Here is a 20,809-nt window from a genome sequence, read left to right as displayed (position 1 = left end):
AGATAAAGGAAAGAAAGGCTCTTCAAATTTCTGATTGAAAAAAAGTTTATAATTCCTGACTCAAATTTAGCTATGCGTATGTAGTTACATTATTGTCTTAAACAGTTTCAGTTCCAGTGTGGAAGGAAATGGTATGTGGAATGGTGCTGTATGTTGCTGGGTGTGGTTTTGGCTTGCTTAGACAAGAGCCTGAGGGACAGAGTAGCATGGGAAATAAACTGTACCTGCGCACATAGGGCTGCACATCAGGGCTGGAAACATAGTTGTTCCGTAACAATGTATGCTCTGACTGCAGCTCTTTTGCAGATACAGAGCTTCATTCTCTTGTCAGTCCTGTAGTCTTCTAAAAACTGAGTTAATCTGGAAGGAATTATGATGGGTGGCTAATTGGTGGAGGCACAGGATTCTTTCATTAAATTAAAACAAACAAACAAGGCACAAGGTAGATTGACAGGATAAAGGAAAAAAAAAAAATCCGAACTTGAGTTCAGTTACAGTGTTATCCCACACTGGCGAGTCAATAACCGGTTATGACAGTGATGTACCTAGGGTCCCCTAAAGAAAAATGATGTGGCTTGTTTGTTGAACACATACCTGTCTCCCAGTCCTAGCAGGTGTTCTACCTCTTGGCTACGGGCTAATGAGGCCTGAAGCTGGTGTGGCAAGGATGGCGTGGAATACAGCGTTGGTGTGGCTGTGCACGGGGGCAGCAGAAGCAGAATGCTCTGTCTGAAGGCCGAGTCCTGAGAAGACAAGGCTGGCTGTATGTGTCTCTCTTGGTAGTGGATCAAGTGTTTTTAATCTTACAGCGTCTTTGAAAGTTGTAAGCAAAACTGGTTTGATTTTGGGGGTTTTTTGTGTGGTTTTACTATGATTGATAGAAGGGTCAAATAGCAAGATAGCCTAAAGTGTCAAGGTAGTCCTGTAAAAATTGGGAATTCTGAAGGTAGCTGTTCTATTTTGTTGCACCCATACAACTAGGCAGCTATATATGTGTGTGTGTGTATATATACCTATCTATGATATATATAGGTATATAGATGCTACATATATTTTATTACACAGACTGATTGTTCCATGCTGTATTTCTAAGTTTAAGCAAAAGTTTAAAATGTTTGTCTTGCTACTGATTTGCTCACTGTTTTGTAAATCTTGTCTACCTTTATGAATGTTTTAATAGAGACCTTTTTTATGGTGTTACACTACTTAAGGCTAAGCGCATTTCCCAAAATTACAGGTATAGAAAGATTAAATTTGACAGTATGAAGCTAACCAATGTGTGTCCTCTGTCTAATCTGGAGACAAATCCATCACAAGTTTCTTTTACATAAATGCTGAATTTCTGTGTTTAAAATGAAGCTATGAAAATTATTTTGTTTCTGCCTTGATGGTAACTATTTAACTAAATTCTAGCTGATTGTTATATTTAGACATTGAAGTACGAAATGCCAATAAATGGAAATACTGCTTTAATAAATTGTAACAGAATTCAGGAAGTAAACAAAGTACATTCCTGATCACTTTTGCAGGTATTCTGGTTGTGTTCAGTACAATTTTGAAATTTCTAGCCCTTAATGCCAAGTTTTGTTGCCATCATAGCTGTGGTGTGGGTAGAAAAGCCAAACCAGAAATGAGCAGATCTAACTGTAAGCTACTTTGCATGTTGTCAATGCACTATAAATTGCAGCAGTCATTGACTCAGCGGAACAAGCTACATAATTCAGGTAAGAGACTTGTGTACTGCGCTATCTAGCCACAGATCTTCGCTGAATATCAATGTTGTTGTAAATCACTTCTACCAGCTATGCGGTAACAGTGCTTCTGTAGCTTTTTAAGGAATTGTGTTTAATATGAGCTCATATTTAATATGGTGTAAGAAAAATGGAACACTAACTTCTTCTAATATCATTCAGATGTCTTCAGGTATTATTCATCAGTCTTAAAATAGCACGTCTTGTTTCCTTGGATTTTGCTTTCATCTGAAGACTGGTGAGTCTAAAAGGAAAACAATTCTATCCACTTGTGTTTTGCACTTGGTGCAGGTAGTAAGGCAGCAGGTAACTGTTCTATGTGATGCTATCATGCAGCAGAAGTGTCAGTACTAAGCACCAAATACCGCACGGATCTCTTCTCGAGGGCTGTGTTGGTTTTGGTTTCTTGCTCTGTAGTGACGTTTTGCTGTAAAGTTGGGGTTTTTTGCTGTGTTAACATTTATTTATTTTTTCCTCAGATAATGCTTTTAAGTTGTCAGCAGCAGAAAGTTTTTAATCCAACCTGTGGAAGTAGAAAAGGGAAAGATGACTGTCTACTGTTTTCATTTTATGATGAGTGTATATATTCATGTCTGATTTTCTGCATGTATATCAATGTAAAATGGATGTGTGTTCATGCTTTCAGCCTACCTGCAGAAGTACCTGTTTAAGATGCATGTGACTTTCTTGTCTAACAGCCTGCTATAAATCAATTTTTAACTTAAGATTTCTGTTGTGAGGTCTACATCATTAGAAAAAGAGGCAACACTGAATACAGAGGCATTTTGATAGAGTATGTTGTGGGGATAGGTCCATACTGAGTAAAAATTCTCTTTGTGTTAAATGTAGCAGGTGTGAAGTCATTAGCAAATGTTAAAATATCCCCACAGCCTTGTGAAGGATTAAGAGGATCCGAGTTACGTTATGGAACCATGGTCAGAACATTTGAAGCTTTGCAAGGTTTATGCGAGTACGGAATCTAGATGTTTCTAGTAACCTAGTTTAATGTTCAGGTGTGTTTTCCATTTTAGAGGGTGTAATATAACTGAAGCGGTTTAGACAGCAATGTATAGGTGTAGAAGTGGATGGGTGAGTAAGAGCATTTTTTTGATTGAGTCTGTTTAGGTAAGTATTGCTTGCAGTCGATGAGGATGGTTCACAGTAATTCTTCAAGAAGTAACTATTTAAAGTTTCTTTTTAAGTAGCTATTAGGTAACAGTCATTGCAGTTATGCTGATATTTAACTGTTTGAATAACGATATTGGGAAGGCACTATAAAGTAGCTTCCTGGGGAAAAAAAACCACCAATAAACAAACAAATTCCACAAACAAAAAACCTGCAAGATTATCTTTCTAATAAATATGGAAGTGTGATTTGAGTAGTTAAGCCTGCTGTAACGCTGCTCTGAAGAGAGGCTGTGTGGTTTTAGTGGGCCAGTCTGAGTGACAGGTTTCTAGCAGTGCACCAATGACTGTGTGCAGTCTCTTCTTAGTAAAATAATTTATAATTGTTACAATAGTTTAGGACACGCATTTTTTCCTTTAATGAATTAATTATTTCATAATCCTCTGTCAGTAGGATTGTATTTAGTATTTCATATCTGTGTTTGGTTTGAAGGTGAGTGCAGAAGGAGCATGAGGACCCAAAGAGATGTTAGATTTAGCAGAAATTAATCCTCTAAACTTTTTGTAAACCTTTTTATGTAGAACGGATGTAATACCTGACAGACATGAAATTAAGATCCATTCCCAGCACAGGTTTTCCATCCAATTCAGATAGTGTAGTGAATGAGACATCAAATTGAGAGAGAAAAAATAATTTGTCTATGAAGGCTTTTTGGTATGGATATGGAGTCTGTTACTGGAATTGTAGATTTAATTTTTTGGGGGAGGAGAAGGGGGTGGAGGGTATGCCTCGGATGTTGGCCTGCTTTGTTTATCATCTGACAGAGATGGAAGTTTTGGCAGATTTGGAGCAAGCTAGACCTGTGTGGTGTACGTAAAGGTAGATGCTCTTCATTTCTAAAGGTGAGGTGAGACTTGTTTCCTTTAGAGAGCTTTAGTGGCTTTATTTTCTTAAAATTTGTTGTGAATTATTTTCATCAGTGTTGCTGATTGACTTTCCTGTATTTTCAAATGGGACATCGTCTTTTCTGTGTGATGATCTTCCAACGCTGTTCTAAAATGTTACAAATGCATTAAAAGTCTCTTTGGAAAATGCCAGTAATGCCAGGTGTTGGTAAGGCCAGGTGAGTTTTTTCTGCTGTTCAGTATGAGTTGTTTAAACTGTTACCTAATTATGCGTTTCCAGGTTAAATGCAGAACCTGATGGATGGCAAAAGCTACTGTAACCTCATGGACAAGTTGTCCGTTTGCACTGAGGCTCAGCACATACAGCTGGCTCGGCCCTTTGGTGCTGACCCAGTGGTCACATTTCATGTGTACCCAGAGACGCCAAATCAGGTCACTTGCTCTGAAGATCTGTCGTTCCTGCCTTTCACATCTGAGCATCTCATCGCGGAGAACTTCTACAGTGAGCCCTGCACCTTGCCCTACCAAATGCTCCATTCCACTTACCGCAGAAGTGAGTACTCCTACGGGCCAGCTTTCATCCGAAAGAGGAATGAGAGGGAGAGACAGAGGGTTAAATGCGTCAATGAAGGCTATGCTAAGCTGAGGCATCACCTACCTAAGGAATACTTGGAGAAGCGGCTCAGCAAAGTAGAAACACTCCGTGCTGCGATAAAATACATTAGCTACCTACAGTCTGTTCTGTACAGTGATTCTGGGGCGGCAGAAAAAAATGTCATGGAGCCAAGCCAAGCACCTAAAGTGATTAACAAACAAAACCAGTTTTTGAAGACCATCTAAAATGTTCCAAACCAAGCAAAAGGTATCCTGCCTGGGAACCTAGTAGCCACTACGTTATTAATGACGTGCAGGTTCCTGGCACATCCTTGGAGCAGATCATAGTATGCGTCAGTCTCAGCCCACACAAGAGTTGTAAATTTGCAGATAGTAACTACGTTTAGAAACGAAAAAGGCAACTGGAGAAATCGCATCTGAATGGCCTAAGTTAGTTCATTCATGGAAACTAGAAAACACTTCTAAAATTGTCACCAAACCCAAAGTAATACCTGTTTGTGTGAAGTAACTGTATGTATCATTGCAACCTGCATGCTTTAAAATAAAATCTTTCCACTGATGAGACTGAGAGATTCCTCTCATTTTCTGTAATGTTACTGGTTTTCTCTCACATGCACTTTCTTTAAAGATTTTTGGTCTAATTTCTGGTGTTTCTTTTAAAAGGTCTCAGTAAAGGTTCCCAGGAATGTTGTTAGATGCCAACATTTAACTTTGTTTAAAAGGGGAAGGTAAAAAGAGGAGAGTAGCAGCTCTCTGGAGCAGTTACTGAGCATAGGAAGTCCGTAACGTCTTGCTATTCCATCCTTTTCTTGTTAATGAATATTTTAATCCTATTAAAAATTGACTTAGCCTAATTTCTGTTGAAAATGGGATGATTTCTTCAGCTGTCAGTGCCCTTAAAAATTACTAGGATTGCTCATACAATACACAATATAAAGAGGGTTGGCAAGGTCTCAGCCTCCGGGGGGGGGATGTGGAATAATCCTGCAACAAATTTTGGGGGATTTTCACTGGTAGTGGTTGAGGCCTGGGGTGGTCTTCCCTGACTTCCCAGTCTGCTCCTCTGCACTATTGATCGTTTCAGCTAAATGGTATAGAATAGATTTATGTGAAGAGAGTTTAGTTCATAACTGGCAAAGCGTTCTTAATGCTTGCTGTATGTAAGGGAATTCTATTATTAACAATTCTGCTGACAGCGTGAGAACAGGTAGTCTGTGGGTGCAGTGCAACGTACAGAAAATGGCTGCAGACTTCTGAAGTGCTGTATCCTTGTCCCTAATTGCAGTTATCCCCTCTGTTACCTTGTTTTTATAGCAGTGAATTGGAAGAAACCTACAAAATGCAATTATTTCCCCCTCCACCCACCCACCCCACCCCCACCCCCCAAAAAAAGAAGGGGGGAAAAAAAAAAAAAAGAAAAAAAGAAGAGTTAACAGCTGTTAAGGGAAAAAAATGAAGGTTAGGGATCACAGCAGAGCTGAACCGATTTCTGCATTGTATTTTGGCATGGTTTTGATACGTACTTTGCAAGAAGAGGGTAGAGTTAATGAATCCTTCCCATTGTGAAACGGGAAAGTTTGTGAAGCGATTTGATCGCAGTTTGTCTCAGCTTCAACCTTTCTTTCAGCATTTCAAGCTAGTTTATTGGTAATACCCTGTGGTGGTGGGTTGCTTTTTTTAAAATCTGAACTGTAGCTTTGTGTGGAGCTATTTTTTGCCCTGCAATAGTAGGCAGAAAGCTTAGAGGACTGCGTCCTCTTACATTCCCGTGTCTGCCCCTGCAGTCTCCCAGTGCAACACCGGCATCAACGGGGAGCTGAAAATGGAGCAGATGTGTGACAGGCAAATGGTCCTCCCTGTACTCACGTTCCACTGGTTTTAACTGGGAAGGTCAGGGTGCCTGATCCTGGTAGGTAACAACTGTGGCAACCTCCGTAGCAACTAGGAAACACTGGCAGCAAATGGCTTCCTGCGTCAGGCAGGCAGAAAGGCGAGGGTTCTGCATCGGGACTAAATCCAAATCGACCAGATGTAGCGTTATCAATAGCTGGTAAGTTTGAAAGGCTGCTGTGTCAAGTTACCTGGAAAAAAATCTGCTGGGATGTTGCACAATTGCCTTGGTCATCGCCCTGTTTTATACAGAAACAGGGGACCTGGCTTGCAGCAGTAACAGCACTGTATGGGTTTAAAATGTGCTTTAAAGTAGAATTCATAGTTGCATTTCTTTGCAAAGTATTACTGATTCCATGTTGTTTTGGTTTATAATAGGGGAGTTCGTGTACCTGTGAAACAAGGGTCTGTATTGTGTTGGTTTGCTGACTTAGACGTGTCCTGCAGCAGTTAAGTCACTCTTCTTGCCAGGTTTGGTGTGCTGGTTTTCTGAAATTGTGTATCTGCGAGTCCCTGTAACAAGGTCTCCCAGATCATATCTCTTGGGTAAGAGACATAACATTGAAACACAGGTGCTTGAATTGTATTTTGTGAAGTGAATTAGGCACTTAAAATGTATGTATTGTTGAATTTCCATGCAAGTTTTACCCATAGCATGCTGAACATTTCAAAGCAATATTTAAAAAAGAAAAAGAAATGGAAGTTTGTCTACTACATCTTGTCAGATCACCAGAGATAGCATTGCATCATCAGTCTTACCATGACAGCCTCTGAATAGGTAGCGCTTGTCAAATCTGAGCATCTCATTCTTTCTTATGGCAAGCCATAATCCTGCCATTATAGAATATGACAGGACAGCTGAAAGATTAAAATATTTCCTATTAGTTCATCATTATAAGTAAGACTAGTAACAGGCAACTGTAACATCATGTTCAAAAACTGTCACGTTGACTCAGCCCGTCAGCTCCAGCTGTGGTTTCTGTCTCAGCTTGTAGAATGGGGAAGGTTTGGCAGGAACTGTGCAAGAGGGCTTGAAAGGAGAGAGCAGGTCTAAGAAAAGCGCTGGATATCACACAGGGCGACAAAAGTTGGAGGGAGGTGAAAGGTGTTGCTTTCCTGGGGATTCTCACAGCGTTTCTAGCTTTCTTGGGTGTTTCTGTCCCTCTGCCAGGTCAGGATTCGAGTGACTGAAGGTCATTGAAGTCAGTGATATGGGTTCATTTGACAAATGCCAGCCTGGATATTTTGAATTAATTCTTTTTAAGTAAAAATAAACAATTAAAGTTCCTTAGTTCTTGTGGTACACTGGAAAGCATTCACTTGTGTTGGAAAATGCCAGTAAATCATCTCTTTTCTGCCAACAGCGACTGAGTCCTGCAGGTAGCTGTGGTTGCAGGAATGGCTGGTTGGGAAGGGTTCCTGCCGAGGGGTCACCGATACTGCAGTGCCGTGCCAGCTGCAGACAAGTTCTCGTGCTCCAGCCTCGTACTGACTGCCAACCCCTGCTGCAGGAGCTCCTTTGTGGTGCATCCCGCCTGGATTGCTGAGCCCCTCAGCCCCCAGAGGTAAAATCAAGTTCTTGTTTGAATCTGTGACTTGTTCTTTTTGATGATATCTATGGGATAAAAGAGGCTGGTGTGTCAGATTAATAAATTAACAGCTTGAACATCATTTGAGCTTTCCCCTCCCCTGCACTGGCAGCTTTTTAGATGATACTAACTAAAGTGATTTGCTATCCTGGAGATTATGAAAAGCAAAGCTCCTGTCCAAGAAACATTCCTTTAATATTATTTGCATAAATAAAAGCATCTTGCGTTAGCAGCTGTCTTCTGTGAAAAGTTTCTAATGCTTCGTGACAGGGGATTATTTTTCCTGTTTTGAACTCGAACCTGTCATCAACCAGAAGCTTCGTTGTTTACTTCTCTACTTTTCTGTTGTTCCCTGAATCCCCCAATGTAAACCATCAGCTACAGCGCTCTTCTGCACACCTGCGCTGTGCTCTGTGCTGGCGATGGATCCTATGGCTTGCCAGGTAAACAGCAAAGGGGCTGGTTTTTCTGCCCAGGTAAACAGTGCAGATAATGCTGGCCCAGGATTCCAGCATGCTGCTGGCTCACTCCCTCTAAACCCCAAACAAAAGAAATCTAGGTAAAAACAGGCATTGATTTTTAAATTTATTTTTAACACCACCACCGCCACCCCCAAGAGCAAGGAATTGTCCCAGCACAAGCAAATTTTCCGTTTCTTCCCACATGCTTTGGTCTGTGGGAGTGCTACAAAATGAGGTAGAGTGATCCATTTCTTAAATCTTACAAGATTTTTTTTTTTCCCCTTGACCTAGAGAAGCTGTTTCTCCCAGTGCTGACCCATTTTCTTTTCAAGGTGCCGGTGGACTAGCCACTGCCTTCCCTCCCTTGGCCCAGCGTGGAAGAGGCTGAGTGCATCATGGAGACCTGTGGGCTTAGACAGCAACACCCCTGTGCTGGCGAGAGGGGAACAAGATGGATTTTACTACCACGGTACAGTAAAAGAGGAGCTAGAGGTGAGTGACAGTTGCTGTGCAGCGGTCGTGGGTATGTGCAGGAGGGTGTCTGCCCCCCCCCAGCAGCCCACACGCACCACCTGAGCTTAGTTAGCCGTTCTCATTTTGGCTGGTGCATGAGTTAGAGAAGAGATTGCCCGGACAGCTCATGGTTATGTCGATTCATAAAGCTGCCGCGTGTGGCACAGCCCCAGGCACCAGCAACGGGATGATCAGATCCTTGCTCTGCCCAGCCTCCTTCACTGAGCCCCTTTCTAGGAGTGAGTACGTGTGTTCCGGGGATCCTCACCTCATGTGGAGGACGGATGCTCCCCACGCTCCCAGTCCCTGGTGGGAGCCGTGGTGCTGTGCACCCCACGAGAGCAGCCCCTCTGCTTCTGCTGGTGCTGGGTGCTGAGCTGGGCTCGGGCGGCGCGAATGCTGCTGTGGGCAGCGTGCCAGCTGCTGTTGCGTGTGGACACATCACCTTCAGCGGCACGGGAGAATGTTATGTACACACTGCCAGCTTGAGTCGGCTACGGACCGACAGCTCGGCGTCTTTTCAGAAATGTTAGTGAAAGCTTTAATTTAGTAGTTTGTTAGCACTTCAAACCTCACAGAAAGAAGGGCCTGTTCTTTCTCAAGCACAGGGAAGTATCTCGCTTCATTGTTGATGGAGAGCCTCTTGACAGGCCTTAATTTAAAAGAAAATAAAAATTCCCAACAGCCCCTCCGAGAAGCAGCGTGAATGTTGTCTGCAGGGAGGAAGGACTTGGGCACGACTGAACCGCAGGTCTGAGCGGCTGCGGTGTCCCTGGTTCCCTGGTGCATGCAGCGTGGTTTGGGAAAGCCAGTTGTGCTCCATCTATAGCTTTTTCTCTTGGGGGAAGAAAATCCAGGTCCTGATGGCAGTGAAATCTGTACGTATGCTTCACTCAGTCTGCTTTCTGGTGAGCCTCACGGATGTTTTTCTGGCTGTCTCAATGCCAGACTGACCCCACACACTGCTTGGTAACTGTTCAGGCTTGTTTCGACCCAGCCACGTAGCCCCAGGGTGGCCTCCTGGTGAAGGTTACGTGACCTGACACATCATGGACAGCTTTTCAGAGGAGCCGTTTTGTTTCTGGTAACAGAGTGAAAGAGGCATGTTCCTGGTAGAGTTTGCCAAACCGCTTGTGTCACGTGGAAGGCATCCAGTGTGTGTGCAAAAAACAGCTAAGGATGACATCCTGGAATACGTGAACGGGATGAAGCACTCCTTACTCCCTGGAGACAAAGTGCTGGCACCCTGGGAGCCAAACATGGCCAGGTACGGCCCAGGAACCGTCCTCACAGGCATTGAGACACGGGACCCCTTACGAGGTAAGAAAGATGCTGCTGCCCTCCTCTACGTTGCTTTTCTCTGGAATGTGGGTGAGACTGTTGGGATAAGCTATGGCCGCAGTGTTACTGCCAGAGAAACACCCCTGCCCAGGGTACAGCGTAGTGCTCCTTAAAGCTTGCAGGAGCTGGTGGGACATGCTGGTGGATATCTGTGTGTAACCTCCCCTGTCTGACCCTAAGGAACTTGTGTCCTATAAAAATGTCATTGTCCATGTCCATCCTGTTTCCCACCTGCTTGGACAAGGCTGTGTCTGCTGTGTGAAGGACAGTGGCCTTTTCCTGAGGGATACAAGTGAGACAGCTCTCAGGAAGCCCCATCCATGCTCGAATGCTCACAGTTGCACCGAATGGTACATCGGGGGGTGACTGTATCACCCAGACAGGTGTAGGAGATTTCAACAGCTCATTCATTTTTCCCATGTCTGACGGCGAGGCTCCGCTGACTTGCCAAAATACTATTTTCAGATCATTGCTGCTAACTTTGGCAGTAACACTGTAAGTTGCTCAGTCAATCTTTTTTTGTTCATCTGATGACAGACTGGGAGGAAAGGTGCTGCCGGGCCCGTTGTCCCGCTGCCGCTGCCCTAGCTGCCCGCTCCTCCCTCCCTGCCGTTATATTGGGGGGTTACGGAGAGGGGTGAGGGCTGAGCCTGCCACTTCACAGGCACAGAAAGTGCATAAAGCTGCGAAGCCTGGTCCGTGTGCGCGCTGCCCGGCAGGCCAGCCGCTTACGGCTGTGTGTACCTTTTCCCTCGACAGCCTCCGAAGATGAAGAAATTATGGTCCAGTTCTGGAATGAGAAGAAAGTGAAACTCCCGCGAGGTGTGGCTCTGTGGATCCCTCCTGGCCTGTGGGAGAGGATTGTAGAGATGATCCATATGCCCCTCACCAGCAGGATGAAGCCCAGAGAAAGCCCAGACACTAACAGCTGTGTTTTCTCCTGCAGTCCTAAACCAGCCCTGATTCCAGTTAGTGCTATACACAGCCTTGCTGGGCACTGCTTGCTCTGCTCACCCTGCTGGCCACGCTTCCACTGTCGCTGTGATGGTGGATGCTGTTCATCAGCATACGTCAGGTATATCTGCTGCTGCCATCCCCGCATTGATGCCTGGTGGCCTCTTCCATCCAGGTCTCTGGTCTTTCAGAGCAAAGCTGAAGAGGCAGGGTCCAGCAGTGGTTCCTCTCCATGCCTTCTAGAACTGAAAGGCCCAAAGCAAGAAGCAGCAGCAGCTGTGACAGCATCTTCCTCCTCTTCTGATCCGGTGGAGGACCCGGAGCCATTCCCCACCAAGAGTACTGTGGTGGATAATGCTGTTGACACTGGCTCCGGCTGTCTTGAGAAGCCTAAGCTAAAGGATTCTGCAAGACCTGAGTGGAAATGCTGGAAAAGAAGCCAACACAAGTCCCGTCCCAGTAATTCAGGTACCTTTTAACACCCCCACAGGGAAGCAGCAGCCAGAGGGGAAAAAACCAAATGTGTTCTGGGCCCCCCTTCATCTGGGCAGTCACTTCACCTGTAGTTTATTGGCATAAATACTATAAATTTGCCTATCAGCCTCTGATACAATACTTCCCTCCCCCTGATGTTTCTGCTGCCTCATCTTGCACGCTAGCTCTTTTGGCAGCTCATCCAATGGAAAACTGCCAGAACAATGAATTTCATTTGGAAGCATAGATACCCCTCTCTGAGTTTGTTCCCCATCATCTTTCCATGGTTTTTATGATGCTAACATCTTAATTAACATTCATAGCTAGTTCATGCAGAATATAACCTGAAAGAATGCCTTTCAGGCTCAAAGTGTATTTTCCTCTCTTCTGAAATGAATGTTTCTCCATTTCAGTTCTGGTTTCACTCTTCGATACTATTTTACCCATCCCCAGGACTGGGCAGACTCAGCAGCACACATACAAAGGGCAAGCTGGAATCCAAAGCCATCTCTGCTGGAGATGTGTCCCGTGTTGCCTCGACTAATCAGAATGAAATGTTTGAAACCATCCAGCAGTCTCCCAGAGGGCAACTCACAATGAAAGAAATCTTAAGAGACCGAGATTTCAAGCTGTCATTGGGGGTAAGGTAATCTGTATTAATACTGTATTTACGTAAGCTTACAGTTTTGTTTGAATGGAAGAAATATTCTTGTTAATGGTCTGGAAGTTGGCTAAAAAAATACACGGTTTCTAACTTAAGTTCTTGCTAAGGCCGTCCACCAGTTTTGATGGGCAGGAAAATTCTCCGTTAATTAAAACAAAACAAAAATCCCCCAAACCCTAAGGAACTGCTGAAGCTACGTGGTAAAATGGAAAAGGTTATGCCAGTAACCGTGTGAGCATTCAATAATGCAGGTTTCAATTCAAAAACCTGCTGAATGCCCATTGACATCAACCCATTGAAGCCCTATGGAAGTAGGGACCTACATGGGTGGCCCTGGAAATGGACAGATGTGACTGTCAGCTGCATTAACAGACAATAAAAGATTCGGTCTGGAAAGGTGCTGGGCTCTGCCAGTCTGACAGTCATGACCTAAACGACAGAAGCAGATTTGTTAGTAAACGGTCGTTACTGAATATCTTCTCTTAGTCCTTCACAAGACACAAGCAGTTTCAGCAGCAGATCCCTACCCTGAAGCCTGTGTCACAGCCGGGAACAAGGACAACACCCTGAATGTCAGGCCTGGTTTCTGTTGGCCATGGTCCCCTCCTGCTTTACAAAAACTTGGCCGGGGGTGTGTGCGGGAATCAGAACATGAATGCCAACAAAGCAAGCACAGGAAAGTGGAAGAAAAAAGCTTGCAGGAGGAAGGGGAAGGAGAATGGCAGAATGAACATAAACACTGCTCTACACAAGAGCATCAGGGGGACAATTAATAAATTATATATCAGAAATCAAACATTAGCTCCTCTGTACCTTTCTGCTCTTGCTGCTGTGAGCTGACTGCAGAGTAAGACTTTGAACATGCTAAACTTGTGTGGTTTTCTTTAAGCAAAGATTAATCTGTTCATTATGTGTCTGAGCAAACAGAGAATATACTGGAATATACCTTGCATTCTCACTATATCCATTAATTTTAAGCAAATGCCTACCAGCTTATTAACTGTATCGTTCCTATCATAATCACAATCACACACCTTTAATAGTTTTCCTAGGAATTTTTAGGCCAGCATGGAGCCCCAGGCAGATATGCTCTATATTAGCAAGTGTCACAGCTGTGCACTGAAGTGACATGCTTTGCCTTTTGGTAAAACTGAAAAGCAACCACAGTGGTTTCATTGCAGCCCCAATCTGGGCAGCATGAATCACAGCAGTGGACGCAATGTGGTAATACCGAGTATAATGACATACTTTTATTCTGTAAAATAGCCCTTGTTTTTTTGTAAATGCAGAAGATACGTTGCTACTCCTTGAGACAGCTGAAGCAGTTTTATCACACAATACAGACTGCATCGTAAGTAACTTGCAACAAACAAGTGAAGTTAGAGAGCAGGCTTCCCAGAGGCGCTTTCTGTGGGGCTCACGTCCTCCCACTGTCATCAGCAAAAATCCTCCGAACTTCTAAAGGAGCAAAGTGTTTGATCAAAGCCTAACAGCTTCTGAAAACCCTTTGGTCTTGTACGCTTCCGTGTTTCAGCAGTAAACTTTGTACTAGCACAGAAATGATACCATTATTAAAGCTATGTGAGGTCGAGGTACCTATCTTACCGACAGGAAAGCAGCAGTTACAAAGACACTGATGCTTTTTTAAGACTAGACTTCCAAGGGATTTGTTTTCTGTCCTCAAGGAAAGTTTTGCAGCATCAGAAAAACAAAGATACAGAACAGCAAGAAAGAAAACAGAGACAGATGATAAACGTAAAGTGACTTGCATAGCAGATGACAAACTTGATGATACAGACCATGTCAGAAGAGGACAGACAGAAAAAAAGAGTGAAGAGCTCACTTGTAACAAAGCAAAAGAGACATGATCAACCAGAATTCAAGAACTGTACAACTGATGAAGTTCAGGAGCTGAAACTTAAGGTAAACTGCTTATACTATTCCAGTGTTAGATTTATTAAGCAAACCAAGTTCCGATTTAGATACTATCTCTGTAGAATATCTTTATGGATAACTATATGATTTTAATAACTGAGAAACTCTTTATTTCCACCCACACTGCATTTCAGCATCCCCATTCTTTACTCCGAGTTGTTATATTAAATTCCTAATTATTTGGACTTGACTTTACAATTCTGGAACAATCAGGTAAACTAGTATGAGCACTAAAAGCCTGAACGGAAGCACAGCAAGGGTCCAATAAACCTCCAGTTTATCTACAGTTCTCTCCCGTCAGCCAGAGAAATTCAGCGTAGCGATTTCTTTTTGTAGAAAGCCAGAAGGTATGTATAAACAATATAAGCTGACAGCTGAAAATATTTTTTTTCAGGATTAAAGCAGAAGATAAAGTAGCCAGAGGGTAAAGGACCTGCTACTGTAGATATAAACAACAAAACGCTTAGAGATCCAGCATTCAAGTCACTGAATTATATAGTCCCATGAAAAATAACCAAAACCTTAATGCCATCAGCTACAAAAAAATTAGATAGATATATATAGGTCACATCACTAATTCTAACTGTAGAATCTGATCCTGTGAGAGTTAAGCATCCAGCCAGTCTCGTTAGTGGGACTACTCATGTTTAAAGCTTAAGAATTTGGCTGTAAGCTGCCACATGCAGTTGCTCTGAAAAGCAGTACTTTTTCCCTGCAGGAAACAGGAGACAATTCAGGGTACCCTACTGCCTACTGGAAACGGCAGCTAACTGGTGGTTTAGCCTAGGTAAGAGCCTGCAAAGAGACAGGACCTGAAGTGTCAATAGCTTCTGTGCCTGTACTGAACATCTGGCACAGACTCAAGCACCTTTGCAGTTGTGGTCCTAGACAGCCAAATTTCATTTGGATTTTATTTATCAGAATAATAAAAGGCATTGATAGGAAAGATGCATTGAATCAGCTGCTCTACAATCAGTGTCAGCCCACAGAAGCTAACGTTACATCCGTATTCATACCGCATGGATCATGCTCTCCTCTGGTCAAGAAATGTGACATGGACATTTTGTCTGAGGATAATATAAAAAAGCTGTCATCACAAAGACTGAATTATGTATTTTATTCCACTGATTGTACCTTTAGTTGTTTAAAGCATAAGAACCTGGAATTACACAGTCACATAACTGGATTTAAGGCACACAATATACAAATATTTATAAAAATCAGTGTACAAAGTGGGCTGCATACAGTTGCATTAAGTAGAAAACAAATATACAGGCCATAAAAATGGAGTCCCAAAGAGGAGGATACGATTAAAGTGCTACCAATAAAAAGATATACATAGTTCATTACATGCATTAAAACAGCCTTGTGTTTTATTCCTGTGATTGAAACAGCAAACATCATAGAACAAAAGTTAAATCAATGCTTTGTCCTGCATTGACATCCACCACGTGGGTTTGCTGCACCATGTCCTCTGAGGTCGCTGTGACAGAATAGGTGCCAGGAGAAACTTCAATGTAGATGTCTTCAGAAGCTTGTCTGCTCTTTGGTGGTGGTAATGAGGGGAAATAAATTTTATTACTGTTTAGTTACATTAAATTTCCCACAAAAAAAAAATGAATTTGGGTAGGAAAATTACATTTCAGGCTGCTATATAAACATACTAAGATTTTTCAAAATATACAAGCAGCATAGACAAAACTGTAAAATGTTTCTGTCAATACAAAAATTAGCAAGTGCCATAAAGTATTTTGTCTAGCATGTCAATCAATGTAATTAATCAGCATGCTGTAATCTTTGCCTCATGAAACTGAAATTTACCAACCTAAATGGTTTTGAAGGTACACCTGGAAAGCAACCGTAGGACAAGGCTGCTCCCACCAATTTGTACTGCGGTACAGATTCCACGTTTCTCATCTTTTGTGGCTTAGAAGTTCCTGAAATTGATTTGGTGAGGTGTTAAGCTTTGAAAAACAAAGTTTTCTTCTGCTTGAGGAACAGGAGTCTTCAGACAGACTGTATGAGGGCCAAGCATAACTGGCTAAGCAACTGCTGTGTGCCTTGCTGCATGCCTTTCCTCAGCACAGGGAGTGTGGCAGGAGCACAAACGAGGCGAGACTGGAGAACTGGTGGATTACTCTTGCTGGTGCAATTCCTAGAGCCTGAAGATTAATCACAGTGCCTGACATTCTCTACCAGTTCAAAATGTAGAGTAGACTCTTCACTGGTTATGTGTCAGAATGCCACAATCTGGTTTATAGTTAACTGTGCAAGTCTCTGTATGCCCGTTCTGCTGCCCAGCTTATACATACATTAGGATTGTGAATGCACCACTGGGTAATCTTCTGTGCCATCACAAGGTCTCCACACCTGATCACAGATTTTAACTGGCTTGATGCAAAATGATAAAGAAATGCTATACCTCAATTTAAAAACAAAGTATTCTATAAACTTACATGTCGCTGGCAAGTTCGAGCTTGACTGGGTGCTACAGAGGCTTCAGGACCCTGGAAAGAAAAAGATCGTTTTCTAATGATACAACACAAAAGGCACACTCAGCCCCTGAGAGGGGATGCTTTACATCCATGAAACCTTCCCCTCCACGAAAGGACTGAAATGGCACTGGTAGTGCCACCAGAAGTCACTCTGCCTCCCTGCACCTCTCCCCCCCGAACAGAAGGCTCAAATCAGTCCACGTGTTCATGTGCCCATGATGTCAAACCACGTACATAAGTGTAAGCAAGTGTCACAAACACTAGATGGATAACAATTGTCCCATGGCAAGGGATGGAATAACCTATAATCAAAACCACCTACTCACCTCTTCTTCGGAGGACTCCAGCTCTCTCTCCCCTGCTTGCCTGCCATGGTATCTGCAGATGTGTTTGATTTCATGCTCTTTGCATCTACAGGCTGCCATGAAGCTATAGTATTTCTGGACAACAACAGAAAGAGCATTTTATGTGAAGAAGCATCAAAGCCATGCTTACAACTACCGCAGATTTACAATTAAAAGTGGTACTGTGCAGCTACTGACCTTCTGTATTAACTGGCTGTTTTGTTCTCATTTGAGGATGAAAACAACGCGTGAATGTCCACATGACACCTGCCTTCAGGTACAAAACTGTCAGCCCTGATTTTAGATGCCTGTCTCCTGACACAATACATAGGGACTCTCTGACACCTCAGAAGTGAATTCATGAAAATATCAGAAGGAATACTCTGGAAAAATCCACCTGATCAGGGTCTTCAAGAAAAGCTCTGGTGGAAGAAGGCATAATTTACAGGTCCTTACTAGGACATATATGCAAGCTAGGTGCTTTTCAACCAGTGAAGACTGGTTTTGCAGGGCACGTGCTGGAGCAGTGCTCTAAAAGCAGAACACGTTAATACTGAAAAATGAGCTGCTAAAGAAGCTAAAGTGTCTTCAAGGCTGGTACTGCTAGCACAGTGGTTTTGAGGATTGTATTTAAGTCCACAGCAGCCCTTTTCTGGATCCACAGTAAAGGTACTTGGATCTTCCCCACTGCAAATGAAAATATTTGAGTGCAGCTCTGCTGCCATCTGTTGTCACCAGAGAACTCCTCCCAGGGTTATCGTTTCCATCACAGGGACCAAAAAGTTCCAAAATACGTTTTATTTCACTTCTAGTTTTCTCATCTCTTCACTGTCAAGACTAAACTTAAAAAAAACTAAGACCAATAGCAATTCTTATTTCCAAATCTACTACTGTGCTTTATTCCTTGAGGTTATGCACACATCAACAGTTTGGTTGGTTGGTTGGTTTACTGTGGAGCGATGTCCCAAGATACATCAAATACTCTCACCTACTGCATAACAGAGCGTCTCTGTATCACAGCAGGTGAGCTAGATTCCTTTACGTGATGTCTCAAGGAAATTAAAACTTTTGATAAGAAATGTGCATGAACTTTGGTCCCTTAGTACTCTAAGCAACTCATATCACCATTTTAATTGTTTGCATTCAAGTGCCTCAATGTTTATTTGGATTTTTATGTGCATTTAGTAAACTTTATCCAAGAACTTGTGGGTCTGAGCATTTAGTAAACTTTATCCAAGAACCTGTGGGTCTGAGAATTTCCCCCTCCCCCCTCTTTTTACGAGTCGTCTTCTCTACAGAAGATGACTGAAACAATACTGTTGGGGCTGATGCATAAACATGGAAGTCATCCACTGCTTGTTCCAACTCTTAACACTCCTAACAGGGCACAGGATGAATCTCAATAAACTATTACATTTTTGTTTTACATAAGGTGAAACTGTATTCTGCTTGAGTCTTTTTAGGTTTAACTGATCACTGTGTATGTAGTGCTTTGAAATGATAAAGGGATTTCTTAGGAGCTAATCATCTGGTTTGTGTTGAACAACTATTTAATCTAACTGAAGACTTAGCCTCTGTTATTAACTCTGCAGACAATGAGCTCTGTGCTGCATTACGGTCACAGATCCCTAAGGGCATAGATTATGTACACTGTGATGGAGTTTTCAGAGACTTTAATGCAGTAGTCTGGCTGCAGGGCTGCATTCACAAGGACGAGCTGGCAGAGAAGGGCTCATGGTCCATCTACCCAGAAGAGTGATGACACTTAGCAGCCAGAGGCAACGCAAAAACAGTGGGGCTGTGCATCTGTATACCATACCTCTTGGTTTGTACTTACCACAAATAAAGATACAGCGCTGCTCAGACCTGAGCCCACACTCCTTATCCAGTAGCAACATCCCCAATCTAGCTTGCTTAAATGATGCTGAGGAGGTCAGCTAAACTCAAGAGTGAACATGTGGCACAAAGCAGTCTCTTTGCTCGAGATTCAAACTCCCCCATACTTCTACCGCCCAGAACACACCGAGTCTATCAGCCAGCACACGTGCTTGGTGTCGGCATGATGGAAACAAAGGGTCACGCTGTCCTAAAGCCGCTCGCTCCATGGCAGAGGTGGAAACAGTTGTTAGCTTGCAGCACTGGAAACAACTCTGTCCACAGTGACTGGTGACAAGCCTGCAGTGGCTGGCACAACGTAATTTGTGATGTCATGACATTTCTGTATCTCTAACCATACTGCCTTTCCACCAAGAGGTGGAGAAAGCCTCTGCTCAAGTCTGTACCAGTCTATTGATGTTATCTATGGAAAATACTGACAGAGGCGTGTACTGGCTGAGGTGGTACCAGGATAATGCTGGTGAATCCCACCAGGCAACCTACCACACGACGGCAAATGCCCCAGATCTCTCAACCGAGGCCGGCACAGCAGGCTCACTGGCTCAGCTCTCGCCAAGCAAGGCGCAAACCCGCAGCCTGACTGCGGTTTGGCAGGGGCAGTGCCCGCATCCCCGCTGCGGGGCACAGCCTCACCTCGCACTCCCTCGTGGCTTGATTCATCAGGTTCACGATGGAAGCGAACGCCGCGCTGAGCCGCTCCGAATCTTCCTCCTGCAACGCAAGGCACCGGCCGTAACGCACCGCCCTGCTCGGGGCAGCGCGCCCCGGGCGGCCGGCACCAGGGGCTGCCCCCGAGCCCGCCGCGCTGCGGGGCTCAGCGCCCCCGCGCCGGCCGCCGGGACCCGGGCGGCTGCGGGACGGAGCGCGGCCCCGGCAGGGGGCGGGCATCGCGGGTGACCCCGCTCGCACCGTCCCGAGCACCGGGCACGGCCCAGGCCGGCCCGCAGGCGCACTAGGCCGCTGCGGGACACGGGCCGTCCCGCAGCCGCCCGGGCCCGCTCGGTGCGGCAGCGCCGCTTCACTGCCGCGTCCCGGCCGCCGCCCGCGGCACGGACCGGGGCCGGGCCCGGGAGCCGTCCCGCCGGCACCGACCGGGCCCGAGGCCGGGAGCCCTCCCCGCCGGCACCGACCAGGCCCGAGGCCGGGATCCATCCCGCCGGCACCGCCGCACTGACCGGGCCCGAGGCCGGGATCCATCCCGCCGGCCCCTCCGCACTGACCGGGCCCGAGGCCGGGAGCCGTCCCGCCGGCCGCCGCCGCCTCCGCCGCGCCCGCTCCAGCACGTCGCGCGCCAGCCCGGCCGTCCGCCCCGCGCGCGCCCCCTCCATCGCGCCGCCGCCGCGCGCCGCCCCGATGCGCACGCGCCGCCGCCCCGGTCCCGCCCACATCCCGGCCCCGCTGCCGTTAGGGGGCGCCACCGCTCCGCCGGTGCCGCACCGCCCCGGTGCGCCCCGCTTCGCCCCGCCCCTCGGGGCGTGAGTACCGCCCCCGTCCCGCCCCACAGCAGAGCCCGGTGCCGCGCTGAGGCGGGGGCTGCGCGCCCCTCACGCTGCCAGCCCCTGGGGCGGGCCCGGCCCTGAGGTAAAGCCGCCGCCCCGGGCGGGGGAGGGTCCGCACGGGCTCTCGCCGAGCTTTCCGGGGCGGCGCTGTTCTAGGTGGCGGGTCCGTGAGGCGCCCGGGCACTGTTCCACGGCCCTCTCCGCCGGGTCATGGTGGGGAAGAGCCCGCGGCAGTAGGAGAGTGCCGAGCCCCCGCTGGGCGGGCCGGTGCCGGCGGGCCCAGGGGCCTTAGTCCCGTGGTCTCTGTGGCGGAGCGCGATATTCCCTAGGTTTGTTTTCGTTTTTTTTAAAACTGTG

At 45.4% G+C, this 20,809-nt stretch overlaps 3 protein-coding genes across 4 annotated transcripts; 2 read left to right on the top strand and 1 right to left on the bottom strand.

The window, feature by feature from the left end:
- The first annotated feature begins 31 nt into the window (after nucleotides 1-31).
- On the top strand, nucleotides 32-4,961 carry ASCL3 (achaete-scute family bHLH transcription factor 3). Its single transcript, XM_027778353.2, has 2 exons — nucleotides 32-1,989; nucleotides 4,063-4,961. Exon 2 carries the CDS (start codon nucleotides 4,068-4,070, stop codon nucleotides 4,620-4,622), a length of 555 nt encoding a protein of 184 aa, XP_027634154.2. The 5' UTR covers nucleotides 32-1,989; nucleotides 4,063-4,067; the 3' UTR covers nucleotides 4,623-4,961.
- Nucleotides 4,962-5,801: 840 nt separating this feature from the next.
- Nucleotides 5,802-17,399, top strand: C9H11orf16 (chromosome 9 C11orf16 homolog). 2 transcript variants are annotated; one of them, XM_055814360.1, is made up of 7 exons: nucleotides 5,802-7,852; nucleotides 8,670-8,829; nucleotides 9,942-10,170; nucleotides 10,951-11,613; nucleotides 12,073-12,260; nucleotides 13,969-14,206; nucleotides 17,292-17,399. In XM_055814360.1, exons 1-6 carry the CDS (start codon nucleotides 7,686-7,688, stop codon nucleotides 14,149-14,151), a joined length of 1,590 nt encoding a protein of 529 aa, XP_055670335.1. In that variant the 5' UTR covers nucleotides 5,802-7,685; the 3' UTR covers nucleotides 14,152-14,206; nucleotides 17,292-17,399. The 2 variants fall into 2 exon arrangements, with proteins under 2 accessions (XP_055670335.1, XP_055670334.1); XM_055814359.1 differs by lacking the exon at nucleotides 17,292-17,399 and adding an exon at nucleotides 14,613-15,176.
- On the bottom strand, nucleotides 15,321-20,314 carry AKIP1 (A-kinase interacting protein 1). Its single transcript, XM_055814361.1, has 5 exons — nucleotides 20,174-20,314; nucleotides 19,587-19,664; nucleotides 17,040-17,153; nucleotides 16,675-16,725; nucleotides 15,321-15,762 (listed from the first exon to the last, which is right to left on the bottom strand). Exons 1-5 carry the CDS (start codon nucleotides 20,279-20,281, stop codon nucleotides 15,619-15,621), a joined length of 495 nt encoding a protein of 164 aa, XP_055670336.1. The 5' UTR covers nucleotides 20,282-20,314; the 3' UTR covers nucleotides 15,321-15,618.
- Nucleotides 20,315-20,809: the final 495 nt, after the last annotated feature.

The sequence above is a fragment of the Falco peregrinus genome, chromosome 9 (genome assembly GCF_023634155.1).
Source record: "Falco peregrinus isolate bFalPer1 chromosome 9, bFalPer1.pri, whole genome shotgun sequence".
Lineage (NCBI taxonomy): Eukaryota > Metazoa > Chordata > Aves > Falconiformes > Falconidae > Falco > Falco peregrinus.
Note: the sequence above shows the minus strand (reverse complement) of the source record. Positions and strands in the feature narration are given on the sequence as shown.